Source organism: Ambystoma mexicanum, chromosome 3q, assembly GCF_040938575.1.
Source record: "Ambystoma mexicanum isolate Mex_15411 chromosome 3q, UKY_AmexF1_1, whole genome shotgun sequence".
Classification (NCBI taxonomy): domain Eukaryota; kingdom Metazoa; phylum Chordata; class Amphibia; order Caudata; family Ambystomatidae; genus Ambystoma; species Ambystoma mexicanum.
Genome location: NC_090926.1, coordinates 117,482,512 through 117,500,236, shown reverse-complemented (window position 1 = coordinate 117,500,236; position 17,725 = coordinate 117,482,512). Strand labels below are relative to the sequence as shown.

The following is a 17,725-nucleotide window of genomic DNA, read 5'->3' as shown; positions in this document are numbered from 1 at the left end:
TGGGCGCCCACAGCGCTCTGCCCGGGGCGCGAAAGCAGGCTACTCCTTAAAAGCGCATTCTTTTATTTGCAGGAATCTTGTTAAAGGCTTTAAGATGCGCGAAGGGCAGCGTCCTGTTGCGGTCGGGTGCCTTCGCCTGCCTGTTAAGGAGCCCTGTTAACTTTATATGACATGAGACCTAACGCTAATTTATTGGCAAATATTCTGGATATCCACTGTTTTTAGTTAATCAGCGGGCTAATTAATGAGGAGCCAATGCGCCCTCAGGCCAGCTGTCAGGGAGGCTCCGATGAGGGAAGGGTGGAGGGGGCTGTGCATTTTTATAGTATTACATTTGGTTGCTGGTCGTGGAGACTTCTATTTTGTATTTATTAATTGTTAAATTGTTGTCTGGTCAAGGTCCTCTTTTAAAAAAAAAAAAATGTCAGAAAGAGGCAGAGCCTAACGCCGTGTTTGGTCTCAAATTGCCAAGAAGGGGGAGGCGACCTGGCGTCGAAAGCAGGCAGAGGCCCACGTGAAGCCCGGGAGCCAATGGGGCGCACCCCTAGGTTTAACTATGTTTAATGTCAGATAGCAATAAACTAGAAGCTCTCGGTCAGGCCCGCGGAAATGGGCGAACATAACCTGCTTAATCCCGGGTTTGTGGGACCGCTGGTAAACATCCACACGGGGGACACCTTCTACTTCCCCAATTTCCGAGCATCGGGGGGCCAGCTGTCCGGTCTGCCTCCCCTCTCCTATCCCCGCAGGGACAATGTCTGCTCCCTGCCCTGGGCGCCCCCCGAGCCCTGCAACGGCTACCCCCAGTCCTACCTCGGCAGCCCGGTGTCCCTCAACCCGTCCTTCGGCCGGGCCTGCGAGCTTGCCCGGGTGGAGGAGAGCAAGTGCTACTACCGGGACGCCTGCTCCGAGAGCCCCGGCCTGAAGCGGGACGAGAGGCTGCGGGGCGACAACGTCCTCATGCCCCTGGAGCCGGGGCTCCTCAGTGGCATGGCCGGCGGCTTCAACAAGTACGACTACCCGACGGCCGAGGGGGCGCCGCACGACCCGCCCTCCTGCCAGTCCCTGGAGTCGGACTCCAGCTCGTCCCTGCTCAACGACGGCACCAAGAACTCGGCCAACGAGCCCGGCTCCATGGCGTCCCCCCTCGGCCAGGGAGGCGGCATCCCCGGCGGCGGTAAGTGGGGGCGCCCCCCCGTTCTTCCAGGTGTGTGTGTTGGGGGTTCTGGGGGCGGGGAGTCTGGGGGCGGGGGGGATGCTGCTGCAGGCAGCTTTGGATGTTTGCATTCAGCAGGACTGCCAGAATGCAGGATCTCTTCCCTGGCTCGAGCGCCTGATTGAGGCGTGCAAGTTTGCCGCAGGCCGCTAGGGGTAGCAGTAAAAAATGCCTTCATCTCATAGTAGCTGCTGCCTCTTGTAAAGGAGGGTGAGGGGGAGACAGGGAAACAAGCCATAAACATGTAAATATCCAATAAACTAGATCAGGGCACCCATATGCGCCTGGGGTGGTGGGTGGTATTCTGCCCATTGCATAAAACGCGCTGAAACTCGCGGAGTCAAAGTCACAGCCCTTTGTGTGACGAGAAAGAAGCAGGCGCAGCGCTCCGGTCCCCGCATGTGGCCTGCACACCATAGCTAACGGCAGGATGGCTCCCATGTGGAATAAATAGGGAGCCGACGGCACCAGGGTTCCCCTGTACCCCATTGGCGCACACACCTAAAGGCACCGGGCTTTCCTTTTAAACGGCAGGGTTATATATTACAAATAACTTCGACATGTACCTGATTGCGGACAGCTGGCATTAGCCACGCTGGTTTCCGCATAGCGGGCACACATGCTGACTGCAGTGCTGTTTTATTTTGGCATCTAAGACACACACAGCATTGCCTATGCTAGTTCCTGTTGCATATATACATATCTAAGCCATGCTGTTTGTCCCCGGGAAAGGCACACAGCTATAGCTGTGCTGGTTCCTGATGGGAGATGTGCTTACAGAAAGTGTAGTGTTTCCCATCAAGACGACACACACAGCAGTAGCTGTGATAGTTCCCAGCTGGCTGGCCCACATATCCAATAACGGGCCCAGATTGCTGCAGCGGCGATAATTCCTTCCAAGAGCTATGCATTCTATAGGGGATGGTGCTTTCGAATAACACACCCATACCTATAGTTCTGATAGGTCACACGTGGCTGCCTCACACACACTGCACGCCATGATGCTTTTCCGAATAGCACACGCACACAGCTCCACGTGTGCTCCTTCTATAAAAAGATATGCCTGGCCAAAAGCACGGCGTTTTCGGATGAGAGTTTCACGTACCCAGGGCTGTGGTTGTTCACACATGTCTGCCACACGCACTACATGGCACACAGTGTTTCCGTATCTCAAGCACAAGTAGCTACTGTCCTAGCAGTTCTGTATGCAACATATACGCGGAGATGAAGGGATGCCGTTTTCGCATATCAGACACATATAGCCAAAGGCAGTCTTATTTACATATAGGAGACACGCATATGCATATCTACGCTCATTTCCCTATGGGTGGCACATGAAGCATGACATATGATGCTTTGCATTTAACATGCGGACAAAGCTACGGGCTTGTGTCTTTCCTTCTAGTGAAAAGATCAGGGCTAAAGCGGGATGCTTACCCTATAAGAAACATACATTCCGCCTGTGGCCATTCCCCCATGGCTGGCACACATGGCTTAACGAATGGCGATGTTCTTGTATCGCACACACATGTCGACATGTTGCTTTCCCTACAGCAAACAGCCACAGCTAAAGGCATGAAGGGGTCCCTCCCTGTAGCACACGCACATACCCTCAACGGTGGCCATTTCCCCGCAGCTGGAACACATTGCTTAACGCATGGCGATTTCCATGTACTGGACACACATATGCCGACATATGTCGAGCATGTTGCTTTCCCCACAGCAAACAGCCACAGCTAAAGGCAGGATGGTTTCCCTACAACAGACGCCCGCGCCTCGGCCTCTCATATCTTCTGTAAAACATGCACTCACATACCCGACTCACATCAAGTAATGCATGACATGTGCTATAAAACCTGTACCCGTATCTAAGGGGATTATTATTTATTATTGCAAAATAACAATTGCTAACGAGTGTACTGGCGGTTGGACCAGACGCCCGTTCCTGAGGGGGGGCGCGGCTTTTTTTCCTAAACACTTGTGACACGGGGATGGATCGGAGTCCGTGGACATGGAAATGTAAACAAAAAAAAATAAAGAACACCAGCTAGAGACCATTACATTTATTTGAAAAGCAGGTGTTGCTTTAAAAGAGGGTTTCGCTTTAAAAGAGGGAGTCATGAAACCAACATTTGCTGCTATTCACGCAGAGATTGGGGGCGCAAAAAAAAGCATGCAGCATCGACATGAGATACTGGCATTATAAACACGAATGTTAAAACTCCCGAAGGCGGACGTGGACCCGCATATCAACTGTGCCAGCAGCAGACTCCTCGCCCCGCGTACTCGTCTCTCTGCATGCAGTGAGATATCTGAGCCTGATTTACAAACGCGCTTTTCAATGGCGCAATCCCATTGGAGAATGCTTTGTAAATCAGGCCCTTCCTTTAATACTGAAAATGACATTGGCATACGCGTGTGTGCTCGTTTTTGTGATATGCATAACTAAATAGGTGCCTGCACATGTGTGCATAGATGAACACACATGCAATCATGGTGTAACATTCACATCCCTGTATTTAATGGATGTTTTGATAACGGCTCTGCTTCAGTTTCATCAATTCGTGTGCGGGAGGGAGGAAAGGAAGGAAGGAAGGAAGGAAGGAAGGAAGGAAGGAAGGAAGGAAGGAAGGAAGGAAGGAAGGAAGGAAGGAAGGAAGGAAGGAAGGAAGGAAGGAAGGAAGGAAGGAAGGAAGGAAGGAAGGAAGGAAGGAAGGAAGGAAGGAAGGAAGGAAGGAAGGAAGGAAGGAAGGAAGGAAGGAAGGAAGGAAGGGGATACATTTAATATATGGGATAGTGAAATATAGAAAGAGGAGATGGGAAGAGAGAGGAAAAGTACAAAAGCAATCAAGAGAGCGGCGAAGGAGACAGAAAGCGATAGTAACAGAGAGCTACAGCTACAAAAATAGGGCCCGATTCCCAAAGCGTTTTGCAATAAGAAAAATCCCATTGTAAAACGCTTTGTGAATCAGACCTATAGAATGCCATAGGCATGGTGGGGGGAGGGGTGAGAGAATGGCAAAGAGATGAAGGATGGGTGACGGGCCAGGGAATACAGAGAGATGGGTAAGGAGGGGTGATGATGGATTGTGGGCAGAAGCGGGTTGCAGCGGCACATTACACGCGCGTTTATCATGTGCTAATGATTTGCAATGTAAGCACGCTCTTCTAACGCCCCCATTTTGTCTTGGTCCTCAGGGGTCCCCTGGTACCCGATGCACACCCGCTCGCGGAAGAAGCGCAAGCCCTACTCCAAGCTGCAGCTGGCCGAGCTGGAGGGCGAGTTCATGGTCAACGAGTTCATCACCCGCCAACGGAGGAGAGAGCTCTCCGACCGCCTGAACCTCAGCGATCAGCAGGTCAAGATCTGGTTCCAGAACCGGCGGATGAAGAAGAAGCGGCTGCTCCTGCGAGAGCAGGCGCTCTCCTTCTTCTGAGCCCCCCCGCCAGCAGGACCCCATCTTCTGCCAGGGACGCCCCCAGACTGTGTCCAGGCCGCGGTGCAACGTCAGTGATGTTTTCCGTTTGTTTGTACTGTCGAGAGAGAGAGAGAGAGCGAGTCATGGACCCTTTGGCGCAGATGTTACCGACACGGGGACCCAGTAAGGTGTCACACACACACACACACGGACCAGGTCATAGTGCCCGGAAATCCGGCTGCCGGGGTGGAGGGGTCCTGCGCCAGCCTGGCTGGGCAGAGCCCGAGGGGGAATCGCGCAGGCATCGTCCCGGAAAACAGCTGTCAGCCTGCTCCCCCTCGGGTCTCAGTGTGTCCCCGTGCATGTTCCACCGATGCCTTTGTTCCCCGTGCAGGGCCTAACGATCAATAAATACATGCACGCACGCCGTGTAAGGGGGTGCCGTGGGCTCGTGAACTGCAGTCACCCCTTTGTGGGGTGCTTATTTTCAGTATTAGGGGCGCCTGTTCGTCTTTCCACAGCCACGTGGCCCAGGGTCAGTCCCCCGAGGCCTAAGCAATGAGAATGTAAGGGCAGGACTCGCTGGAATGAATGCCCCGGGGGTAGGTACATGTGTGCTTGCGCCCTCCCTGCACACCCACCGTGCTCCCTTTGATGGACACAGCAGAAGGCGAATGAAACGAATGCGAAAATATAGCTCTCTTGTGTCGTGGGGCGGGGGTAGCTTCGCCCCTACACCCGCCTCGCAGCCAAACATTGTTTACACATTTCATATGCACACAACGGACATTGCCGAGGTGTGGACGCCACGTCCTTTTTCTTATTTCGAATAACGTGACTCCACAGCAGAAGACGAGATAAATGAACACCCTTTTTGAATGTGTACAGCCTACCATAAACTCCAAAATGAGGAGAGTCTCGAAACTGTAAAAAAAAACAAAAAAAAAACCCACCGATATCCTCATGGCACAAAGAATGTCTTTTTGCGGATCCGCGGGACTCAGAAAAAGTAGCATTTAATTTGACATTTATAAAGGACATTTTATTTTGTTAACTGTGTGCTGGTAATTTTCACAGGCGCGATTAGGCCTTCAGCTTGAGCTCCTGTTAAATGCGGCCCCCTTCTCCGCCGCAGTAAGTGAGTCTACAGAGAAACATTAGCTCGCTGCGTTTTTTTCCCTCCCTGTCTGTGTGCGGAGGGAAATAACCATTAGCTGAGTAATAACTGTCAGGTATGTGTGTCATAAAAAGGTTTATTGCAGTCCGGGAAACGCAAAGAAGGAACGCTGCGTTAAAGAAAGAGATGGGGAGGGGCGGGGGTGGGGGGGATTGCTGCAATGCACAGTACACACGTTAATAAGTAGCCGGCCAAGAATGCAGGACAGATAAGATGAGACAATTGAAATATTAATGTACGGGCCGCATACATCCCCACGCAGCAGGGAATGAGTAAGAACAAGACCATCGACATTAAATAAATATATACAGGACAACACGGTGGGCTTTGACGCTCTGCTTCACTTCTTTTATTTCGAAGGGGGATTCATTTTATTACAAAACGCGGGTGGGGGGTTGTCATCACGTGCTACCGGCTACTAGTGGTGGGGGAAATGAATCGTTAACGAGCTGCTAAAAGGGAGCACATCTTTCCACAACACTGCGCCTTAGCAAAGGCAAAAATAGCACCCAAACACCCCTCTCTCTCTTCAGCATGTGGATTAGTCCCTAGGCCGCGCTTTGAAAATGCTACCCGAGCCTGGTTTACAGTGGGAAAGTCCAATTAACAAAGGCTTTGTAAATGAAATGGGCCGGTCCTTCAAACCTCGACAACGGCATATGTATTTCTACGCTCAGAGAACGTGGAAAAGGGTTAACTATGAGTTCCTCGGGCAATGCACAGCATTTCAGTGCAAATTACATTCGGGCCTCGGCTGGCCGTTTGGACGAGCTCAAGCCATCCAGGGGGTGGGTGTTTTCAGGCTCTGCCGTGGAACGCAGCGGCCATGTTCGAAGATGATAAGACACCATTGAGCGCTCATTGGCACTACTCGTCAGAATACCGTGATTTCAAAAGCTCCGTTCCGTGCCGCGTTACTATTCGAACACCACCTGGCCTGCTGCAGGAACCAGCACAGGCGTCGGGCGAATCTTCTGTTGCCAAATGAATGTTTTCGTGTATTATAAAAACAACAGTCTTTTTTCCATTTCTCTTATTATTCCCCAAAGTATGTGAAAGACACTATGCACTCGGCCATTCTGCCCACATGCAGGGCCAATTTAGGAGGCGTGGGTTTAAATGTAACTCAAACAATATTTGTGGATTTCTATACTAAAATATTTACGTTATTGTTTTTAACTAAGTAGTTATGTATATTTTTTGTATTTGTCTCAGTTGTATCGGAGGAATGTGACAAAAGTAATCGACATATCCTAAATACACGAATAAATAAATACATAAACCACCAGCAAATAAATGCAACTTTAAATGTGTGGGCGATTAAAAAAAAAACATCTTCGTGCTATATCTTCAGAGGAACATGTAACATAAAAATATATATAAATGCCAAATTCTCTTTCCGATTTTGTTGTGCGTGCCCTCGACGGAGGACTCTGCTGTGCTCTTGTGATAGCGTCTCCCTTGTGCGTGACATCCGTTTTATAGCCTCTGTATAATTGAGTTTATTGCTATTGTGAATATGCTGCTGTCCACCATATAACTCCCATGTCTTGTTTACTGCTAGCTGTAGAATGTTAGTGCTCCTGTCTGTCAAAGCACGCTCGAGGCTTTATATAATAGCTCTGTACAAAACGTTTGTTTCATGGTATATAAAAATAAGAATGATGATAATATTGAATGTATCATGATGTGGTTTCTGATAATAAACGAAATGTCTCATAGCTTGTGTGGTTTTCTGACGACCGAATAGTTTTTTTTTGTTGCTGGATATTTGCCAAGAGAGGCACTATAACATTCTTTCTTTACATGTGGCTGGGCACATCTGACTGCCATTCTTATAAGAAAAGACCTTCAAACAGAAACACATGTATGTATAGTTGCAGAGAAAAAAGGGGGGCGAGTTCGGAATTTGGGATGAAGCACTAAGCTGGAGACTAGTTAGGGTTTGCAGTGCTCAGACATGGTGATCGAATTGAAAGGTAGGGATCAACGTTTATATCTAGGAACCCTGGGCATGGGGGTAAGAAGAGGGCAGTTTGAAGGTTACCAGCTCTGCCCACCCTCACCCGCCCTCCCACAAGTCATGTGACACATCTTACAAAACACTTCAGAACGGCCTTAAATGTATGCCAAAATGCTGCCCGATTCGCAGGGCGTGGGCCTAGCGCAGTCTGAGACCCGGAAGTCACATCTTTGAGCAGCAGAGGGGATGGGGTCACTCAGAGACAGTGCTTCTCTGCTCCCCAGAATGGAGAATGGCCACAATAACACAAATCAGAAGCCTTAACAGGAGGGCTCACACGCGGAAGGAAACTCCAAAACATCGACCATGTGTTGAGTGTACGAGAGGCTGGTCTGTAAGGAGATTGCTTAGCTTAATCTCAGCATATGTACCTCTCCTTGACATATGATGCGAAAGGGCGCAGGCAATATCCCCGTCACCTGTATTTCCCGCGCCCTGCTCGCTTGGGGGGGCGGGGGTGGGGGATGAAGAGTGCTTTTGAACAGGCTGATCATGAGAATTAAGCATTATTGAAACTGGAAGCTAGGTAAATGTTTCTTGTGTATGGGACCTGCGCTGTCTGACCATACATACACACGTAAACCGAATAAACACGTTACACATCTGTACCTTTCTGTTCAATTTTGAAGCGCAGAAACATAACCAGCATTCACAGAGTTGTAAAATACACGCACATTCCTGGCACGAGGCTTGGTATGCTGCGTTTTCGGACCTTTTTTAAAATTAATAATCATAGAATTTCTTAAAAAGGGCACATAAACCATAAACCATCATACTATACGTTTACAAGCCAAGCTCCATTATTACGCAAGAAACCCCAGTTTATGCATGAATGCCAATAATATTCATATGCACAGGCATGTATGGATACCCCGCAAAGTGCAAGTGCACCAATCCACACATCCGCACATGTATACCCTGCAAAATGCAGGGGCATCCATTCATATGGCAGCATACGTATACCCTGCAGAGTTCAAGTGCATCAATCCATACTGCAGTATATGCATACTCTGCACAGTGCAAGGGCCTCCATCCTTAAGCAACACACGTATACCCCACAGAGTACAAGTGCACCAATCCATACAGCTGAACATGTATACCCTGCAGAGTGTAAGTGCACGAGTGCATACAACAGCGTATGCATACCCTGCAACGCTCAAGTGCCTCAATCATGCAGCTGCACACGCATACCTTTCAGAGTGTAAGTGCATTAATCCATTTAGAAGCATACTCATACCTTTGTGAGTGCAAGTGCGCCAATCCATATAGCAGCCTATTCATTCCCTGCAACGCTCAAGTTGCTCAATCATGCAGCCGCAAACAAACATCCTGCAGCATGTAAGTACACGAGTGCATACAGCAGCATATGCATACCCTGAAAAACTCAAGTGCATCAATCATTTAGCAGCATATGCATACTGTGCAATGCTCAAGTGCCTCAATCATCAGCTGCACACGTATACCCTCCAGAGTGTAAGTGCATAAATCCATATAGCCAGGGCAGTTTCTAGTCCATTTGGTGCCCAGGACGAAACACTAGGAATGCACCCCCACACACCTCATCCCATACGCCACTCCCACTGCACCCCGCGCGCCACTCCCAAACTACACCGTTCAGCAACTCCTACCCAAAGTCAAACAGTCCGTCACACAAAGAATTAATTGCCATCTGCAACTGTGGGCCACTTTTTCATTGGTGCCCAAGACAATTGTATGCCCCAGTCCCACTTAGGCTGCAGATAATGAGGACTGGGCACATCAAGAGACCATGAATATGGCACAGGATGCAATATATACAACCAACAATGAACACAAGATGCGGAAGGGGGTTTGCAGGCAACCGAAGCCAAAAGGGCAATGACAAGGAGACACCTGAACCCAATAAACTATCAATTTAAAATTCTTTGAATGGGAATCAAGTGTATGCTTTGATACAGTAAAATCTGACTTGTTATGGAGCCGGATTATTTATTTATTCATGCAATGTTTGTCGAGTACCTGTATATTTATTTATGCAATGTTTGTCGGATGCAGGTATCCGACAAACATTCCATAAATAAATAAATAAACCAGGTCGTGGCTTAAAGAATATTTACTGAGCAACACTGGTCAAAACTATTATCAGCATAATGAAGTAACTCATCACCAATGCCATGGAAGTGGTTTAAAGTGTAATTGATGTAGTTTGGCAAAGAAGCAGCATGAAAGAAATAGCGCCGCTTTAAACTATTATTTTGGCCATTTTCTGGGCTTGCAGGGACGCAACATGGGCCTAAACGGGTCTCTGTTTGTACCGTGTCGGGCCCACGTTGCGTCCCTGCAAGGCACGCCCACTCCTCACAGCCCATGCACCTCCCCTCCCATCACGATGCCAGCAAGAAACCATTCAGTGATTAATGGCCCACTATTAGCAGTTTCCTGCTGGCATTGTGATTGGAGGGGCTGTCCTTACCTGCAGGGGGACCTCACGTGTTTCAATTGTGCTTATGCCGCCACCACGCCCCTCCCTCCCTGCACTAAAGTGGTCAGAGTGAGCCTCTGACTCATGTAATGTCAGGGCAGCGCCACCACCTGACATGCAGAACTTTTCCCCCGGAAATGTGCCGCCCCACAAAATGGGGAATTTGATCCCCTCCAGAGGCTCCAGGGACTGGGGCAATTGCGCCCCCCAGGGCTATTGCGGCCCGGGCAGCTGCCCACCTCCCCCGGGCCAAGAAACAGGCCTGCATATAGCTTCTTATGCATACCCTGCACAGTGCAAGTGCATCAATACAAATAGCAGCATAATCATACCTTGCACAGTGCAAGTGTGCCAATACGTATAGCAGTCTATTCATACCCTAGAGAGTGAAGTGCACCAATCCATACAGCTGCACATGCATAGCGCAAGGGCTTCAATCCATATAATGCCAGGTTGATCAACCCCTACTCCCTTAACTCCCAATCTTGATGTGACGCCCTGTTGAAACACTTTCACAACATCGCTATCGATAGACACTCTGCCATCCTTTCTAACATAGCCATGATGCCACTCGCCCGTCCCGTTCTCCACCCAACCCTATACCCACCTCCCTCCCTATGGCAGCCTTCTCCACTTTCTCCCCCAGCTCACACTATGAGCTCCTCACGCTCCTAGCGCAGAGCCGTGCTTCAGGCTCTCCTGGAGACCCCTGCTCCACCCACACTCCTCATGAACATCCTAACATCAACTGTGCAGTCAGCATTGCACGAAGAATCCTTAACCAGCCCCTCTCTTCAGGTATCTTCCCGAAAGCCTTCAAAACCTCCTACATCAAACCCCTGCCAAAAAAAAACTCACCTAACCCACTCAATGCCCAGAACTACAGACCCATTTCCAACACCTGCTTCATTGTCAAACTCCTTCACTGCACAGCATATAAATAGCTCTGCCTCTTCACAGAAGCCAACAACCTTCGTAACCCAGCCCAAAAAGACTTTAGTCCCCTCCAAGGAACTGAGTCCTCCCTTGTGTCAGTTTGGGATGACCTAAAAAGAACAGCAGATGCAGAAGGATGAGCAACGCTCATCCTTCTCGACCAATTTGCCGCCTTTGATACCATTGACCACACCATACTCCTAGACAAGCTACACTCCTTAGGAATCATGGACACCGCTCTAACATGGATCTCCTCCTTCATTTCGAAGCACACTCAAATCATGCTTCTTCCCCCTTTCTCCACCCCCTCTCGCCCAGTGCTGGTAGGGGTGCCGCAGAGAGCGTCCTTGTCTTTCTTCTTCAAATCTACCTTAGCCCTCTCCCTGCTCTCATCCAATTTCATAATCTCATCTGTTACAACTACGCAGACAACACCCAGATCATCCTCAAAATCCTGAAATCACTCGGTGCCACCCGCCTGGACCTCTCATCCTGCCTTTCTGATATGGACCACTGGATGATGACAACCACCTCCCCCTGTACCCTTGCAAAACAAAAATACTAGTATGTGGCAAAACCGCTCTTCTTCCACAATCAATCCCCTGGCCACACTCCTAAGAGGCCCCTGACCCTCACCCCCGACAACTTCCACTTCGGTGAAAAACCTTGGATGCACACTGGACTCAAATCTATCTCTCTCCCAACACATCAACTCTGCGGCCAAAACCTGCTTCTTCCACCTACGCATCCTCAAGCATATCTTCCTGTACCTCACCTACCCACATTCAATCTCTGCTGTTCCTGTCATCATCTTCTCCCGCATAGACTATGCAAACTGCCTTTATCTAGGCACCCCGGCATTCCAGCTCAGAAAACTCCAAAGAATCCACAACGCTGCTGCCTGTCTCCTCATTGGCCTCTCAACTAGAGCACCTGTTAGCCCAACACTCAGAGTCCTACAAGGGCTCCCTATCGGTTGACTACCCTTAAAGCCATGTGCATCACTCACCCAAATTCCTCGAGGATAATCTCATATGTTATCAACCTACCAGAAACCTCAGATCTGGGTATGCTCTTCTCCTAGTTATCCTTCACTGCACCAGATTGGGAGGATCCTCTTTCTCCATCCAAGTCAGGGCCATTTGGAACTCACTCCCTCTCCACATCCACTTTGTGCACTAGGACCCCCAAACCTGCCCATAGAGCTGGGGGTTGCCCAATAGAACTTTAAGATGAGGCAGCAGCACCCATGAGATGGATCGGGATGCAGATTCATACTCTAGCATCACATCAATAATGACAACTCAATAGTTTGGCAAAGGGAGTCCATTTAATGACAAGTACAAAAAACGGAGAGTTCATGAACATCAGCTATTGCTTGATCTTCCTTCTCGCTTCAACAACTCCAACAGACGTCATAAAAAACACATCTTTGTGGGATGTTTTTATCCACGCATCCAAGCCCTACCTCAAAACTGTGCAGTACTGACATGGAAAACATCATGATGGCCAGAGCTTCCCAGAAAATGCACAGGGAAATGCATGAAGAATAGGCTGCCACTCATTTTTGCCGATGTTATGGGCACAGAAGGGCACTGCCTAAAACCACCATTGGACTACCCACACAGTAGTCTGAAACCATTGGGAATGGCAATGCTGATTGCCAAAAGCAAACCCATAACTGTTGGGAATTCTTTTTCTTAAATCCCAAAAAGGGTTGCAGTACCAGTACTCACCACTATCAGAAAGCCGGCGTTTTAAAACCACCAGATTTTGTGTAAAACTGAATAAATGAACCCAAAGCAGGCCAAAGAAAGACTTACTGAGAGGTGGATCCAATGTAAAGTTATATTCTGAAGTGACTTGAAGGTTTATACAAGACTGGCTGAGCTGTGGATTTCAGCAGTTTAAGTAAATTTGGACTGAAAGACACTAAAAATCTAAATGTTTAAATTGACTGAGTGACCTACTTTTGAGTGTCACATAGGTTTCAATTGTTTAAATGTCATAGTTTTAAACTTAGAATCAGCATTCTAGCTGCATATGTAAAAATGTTTAGTTTTATTTGAATGCAGAAAATTGGGGAACAGAAATGACATGTAGCTAAAAACTGGCTTAAAGAGATTCCAATTTTGCCTGGCAACTACCCCCCATCAGGAGTGAAACTTGAGTCACAGCTGTGTTCCCAGGCCTATCTGCCTTTTGCTGGCCACACTAAGGATATGCCATCTCTCTGATAATTGAATTAAGGGGAGCCCCCACAGAATACAGGAGCTCTGAACAAAGCCCTGTCCTGACTCAGGCAAATGTTTTATTGGCGGGAGTCGTAAATGGAGCTTCCTCCTGGAAGGACAGGGGAGGAGCACTGCCTGTGAGAGCAAGCTGGCTTGGCAGAACTGGAAAAACCAGAAATTCAACCTTGTGCTGGGGGGAAACCACACCCCTTTGGGGCCAGAACATAACTCTAAAAAGATGAATAACTCATAGTACGGACTTGTGAAAATTATTTAAATGATACCATAATTCTTGTGATTTTTCTGCCCACATTTTAAGACGTGTTAGGACCCGGTGGTATGTTCAGGGGGGTTTTAGCGGAAAAGAGGATATTACTCAAAATGTGTGCATGTGAAAAATCTGACACTTCATCAACTAATGTCCATATTCCTTGCGCACACGTGTGTAAATTTGGGTTAATGTCCGACATTGCAAAATCAGTTAAAAAGTGAAATATGTGCCATTTCTGAATGCAAGCTCCCAGGAAGAGCAGATTTGGACAGGGTATACCTCCTGTAATGCATGAAGGGTGCATGTAATTTTAAACAAATGTGTACCTGTGCAAATATGTTTTTTGAGCAAATATAGATTGTGTGTAAAGTTGACAGGGGTGGGTTCTCTGTATCATAAACAGACCTCATCATGATGACACTTCATTTCATTCCCCCAATCAAGTGGAAGCGGATGAAGTGGCCAATGACAAGTGGAGAGGGGTAGAGCCTAGTGATGCTGCACACACACCCATTTTAAAAACAGATAAAAGCAGACAGACAGGACAGATAGGGACCTTCAAATCCATTTGCAGCTGGCCGGGAAAATCCATACTTTACCTCCCTCAACCTTCAGAGACCAGACCGCTGTTAGCAGAACCAGAGAGCTGACCCAGATCACTGTGAAGTGCAGAGACCAGAGTCCAGTCTAAAACCTGACCAGATCCGTGGCGAGGCCCATTTAATTCAAGAATATAGTGTGAGTACCTAGCAAGACTGTGCAGAACCAATCTCTTAGTTAAAATAATATAATCCAATCTATTTTAATCTAAGTAGAACTGCCTCCTAACTGTCACCTGTCATTTTCTAGTTGCAAGCTGCACTTGTCTTTTTTGAACTTTAAAATTTCAAATCTGAAAAACGACCTTTATTTAATCGCTCATATCTCTGTGACCGTTTGTCCTAGAGACTTGCAGTAACTTTCCTCTGAAGGCTGAGAATCGTGGCTTTTCTGCGAACCTAGAACTGCATTCCTACCCCCTATAGTTTTGCCGCAATCGTGAAAAACGCACTCGGAAAAATCTGCCGCGATTTGACATTTTGCCGCGATTTGCAAGTTTCTCCACGTGTAAAAATCTGCTGCTGCTTGCCTTCCGTTAAAGAAAAAATTTGTTTAACCTGCCAATCATTCCTAAATCATTGCTAGGGTGAGCCTGGACTAATATTAACTAGATACCACTCACCCTGAACCTCCTAGAGGGAATTAAAAGCATTTTAGTATATTTTTCACTTCATTGCCAGCACATATAAAAGCATTTTGGGCCTGTGTTTAAAACTCCGATCTGTAATCTAAGCTTGCTGGGGTGAACTGAATTACATTTGATTGCATTTCTGAGAACTGTGTGCTTTCCTTCCATTTCCTTGCATTGCATTAAGGGGGGAGGGGATTGCCAGAGAAAAGTGATTACATTGTTTTGTTGAAAGCATATTGAGTATTTTCTGTACTGCATTTTCATTCCACCTTGCATCCATTTGAAACCATAAAGTATTGTTGCTATCTTATCCATCCTATAACCACTCATCATTGATTATAAAGAAGTGTGCTAGTTCCAGACCATCCATTATTGATTACTGCTCAGATTCAGTGTGATATTCAATTATTAATTTATTATAAAGTGTGATATATATCTATATTGTTTACATTTTTTTCAAATAAATCTTTTAAATTTGCAAAACAAACCTACTTCTTGGCTCAGTGGGGTCAGGGGGATTCTAAGAGAGGGGTGTTATATAGGGGTAGTCATCCAGAACGCATGAACTGGACATAAAGATATATCAATAAGGGTTTCCATTCAGTATCCCAGACTAGGCATTGACTTAGCTGTAGTGTTTAATTGAATCCTCTTACATCTTTTATACTAAAAACTTGTCATCACTGACGTGTAACGCTTAAAATGTTGCATGCAATTCTATTGTTATAGGAAGGTAACTTTAATATAGATGCTATATCTGTATATGGTAATGGAGTGAGGGGATTGGATAAGCAGTGTCAGGTGGGGCATCGAAGCCCTTCCTTCAAAATGGCTACTGTAGATGTCACTAAAAGTACGACGTCTCATTGGTTCTTCTAACTATAGGACCCTAGATTACTTGGTCCACTATGATTGGGTTGGCATCAATCCCACTCATACTTTTCCACCAGCCTAGCAGCGTGCAGAGTAGCCGGCCAGGTGCGGGGAGCTCGTCTGCTCCTGCAGTTTCCCTCCAATTATTGCAACAATCACTCATCACTTCAGTGGTCATGTGTCAATTATTTCTTTGTATTTTGGCCTCGAAACTGCTTCTAGGTCTGGAAAAGTTTAGATATCTGTGCATGCCACAAGGACACGCGTAGGTGTGAAAGTTTCATTCCTTCTTGCTTAGCTAGTCACGTGATTCAGACACCGTGAAATCATCTTATGCTCCATGCAATTCGTGTATTTGGGGTTTCTTATGTGCAGGTACTTCAGTAGGTGCTGTCAGTCTGATATGTACTGGGCAGAGCCCCACTGCGCCCCTCTGCTGGTTTGTTTGCTCGTCATACGTCACATATTTTGGCGTGAATGTTCTGCTGGTACTTCAAAATGAGCGGGAGGAGTGTGAATTGGGCTTGGGACCGCCTCTACAACTGCATTGATAACCACCTCTCATTCAGAAAGGCCCTCAAAGCCTGGCTATTCCTTACCACAACTTGAAATCCTCTTCCTGCCACACTCCCATGACATTTCCTCATTCACAAGCACCACCCTCCGACTCATCAAAACACCAACAAGCCAGGTTGCAGCGGATGCCAGCCATTGTCATGCTAGCCTGCCCTGCTGAACTCAACTCCTACTCCACTCCCTGCACACGATCAAACATCAGCCCTCGGGCCTTCCTTCGCTCTGACTGGTGCGCTTTGGTTAACGGTATACAGCACAGCCCCTGACAGTCTGATGATAGCTTGAACATTAACGTTGAAATGTTTCAGGACAGCTGGTCAGGTCATGAAACATGCACAGAGGTGCTGTCCACACATCTGCTGTGGCTGCACACTAAGAGGACCCGTACTGGTAGCCCCTCTCATATCAAATATCTAAGGGGCTTGCCAAAATAACTCAGAATGCTCAATTAGATGGATTGCTGGGGGTAGGAAATGTGGTGTGCCTAGTAGGATTTTGGGAGTAGGAATTGTGATGCACTTAGACAGATTGGGGATATAAATGGTGACATACGTAGATGGATTTTGGGGGTACAAATCATCATGCACTTAGATAGTTTTGGGGGTAGGAAATATGAGGCACTTTGGTGGTAGGAAAGGTGACGTCCTTCGATTGATTCTTGGGGGTAGGAACTGGTGTGCACATGGTTTTTGGGAGTAGGACATGTGACACACTGTGGTGATTTTGGTGGTAGGAAATGTGACACACTTAGATGGAATTTTGGGGGTAGGAAAGGTGGAACACTTGGGTGGATTCTGGGGGGGGCAGAAAATGTAACACACTCAAAGGATTATAGCAGGGGTAGGCATGCTGTAGCACCGTCTCACCAGCCTCTCCTTTCACACAGATGTATTGGGAGGATATTCGCTAACACCTTGAGGATCATAGGGAGATCCAGCCCAATGCACCCAAATTCCTTTGAGGACAGACTGCTACTTGTTCCAAGAAAAGGAATGTAAATTGCCCCGGCTGTACTTAAAAAAACTGTCAGGATAGCTTGTGGCCTTAGTTTCTGGATACCAACCCACTTATACGCTTACAACACCTGTAAGGACAGTCATGGGTTTTTACCTAGATATGCGGGAGAGCCCAGCATTGTAACTAGATGAAACAAATGCAGGTTAACACATGTGTCACACTTAGAGCATCTATGCCTTATAATGTTTAGCCCACCCATGATGCTCAAAACACATGTTGTAACTCGCCATTGCACTTATTACTTCTTAGGTTAGCCATTATATCGCACAATGGTTGTATGCAGGTATCCTT

General features: G+C 47.4%; 1 protein-coding gene and 1 long non-coding RNA gene across 3 annotated transcripts in view; both read left to right on the top strand.

Annotated features, from left to right (window-relative positions):
* LOC138582196 (uncharacterized) overlaps positions 1-17,725 on the top strand; it is a 77,421-nt gene that overhangs the window by 4,433 nt on the left and 55,263 nt on the right. The gene's annotated exons all lie outside the window — the stretch shown is intronic.
* HOXC12 (homeobox C12) lies at positions 471-7,533 on the top strand. 2 transcript variants are annotated; one of them, XM_069653271.1, is made up of 2 exons: positions 471-1,207; positions 4,415-7,533. In XM_069653271.1, the coding sequence occupies exons 1-2, from the start codon at positions 610-612 to the stop codon at positions 4,651-4,653; spliced, it is 837 nt and encodes a 278-aa protein (XP_069509372.1). In that variant the 5' UTR covers positions 471-609; the 3' UTR covers positions 4,654-7,533. The 2 variants fall into 2 exon arrangements, with proteins under 2 accessions (XP_069509372.1, XP_069509373.1); XM_069653272.1 differs by having other exon boundaries at positions 506-1,177.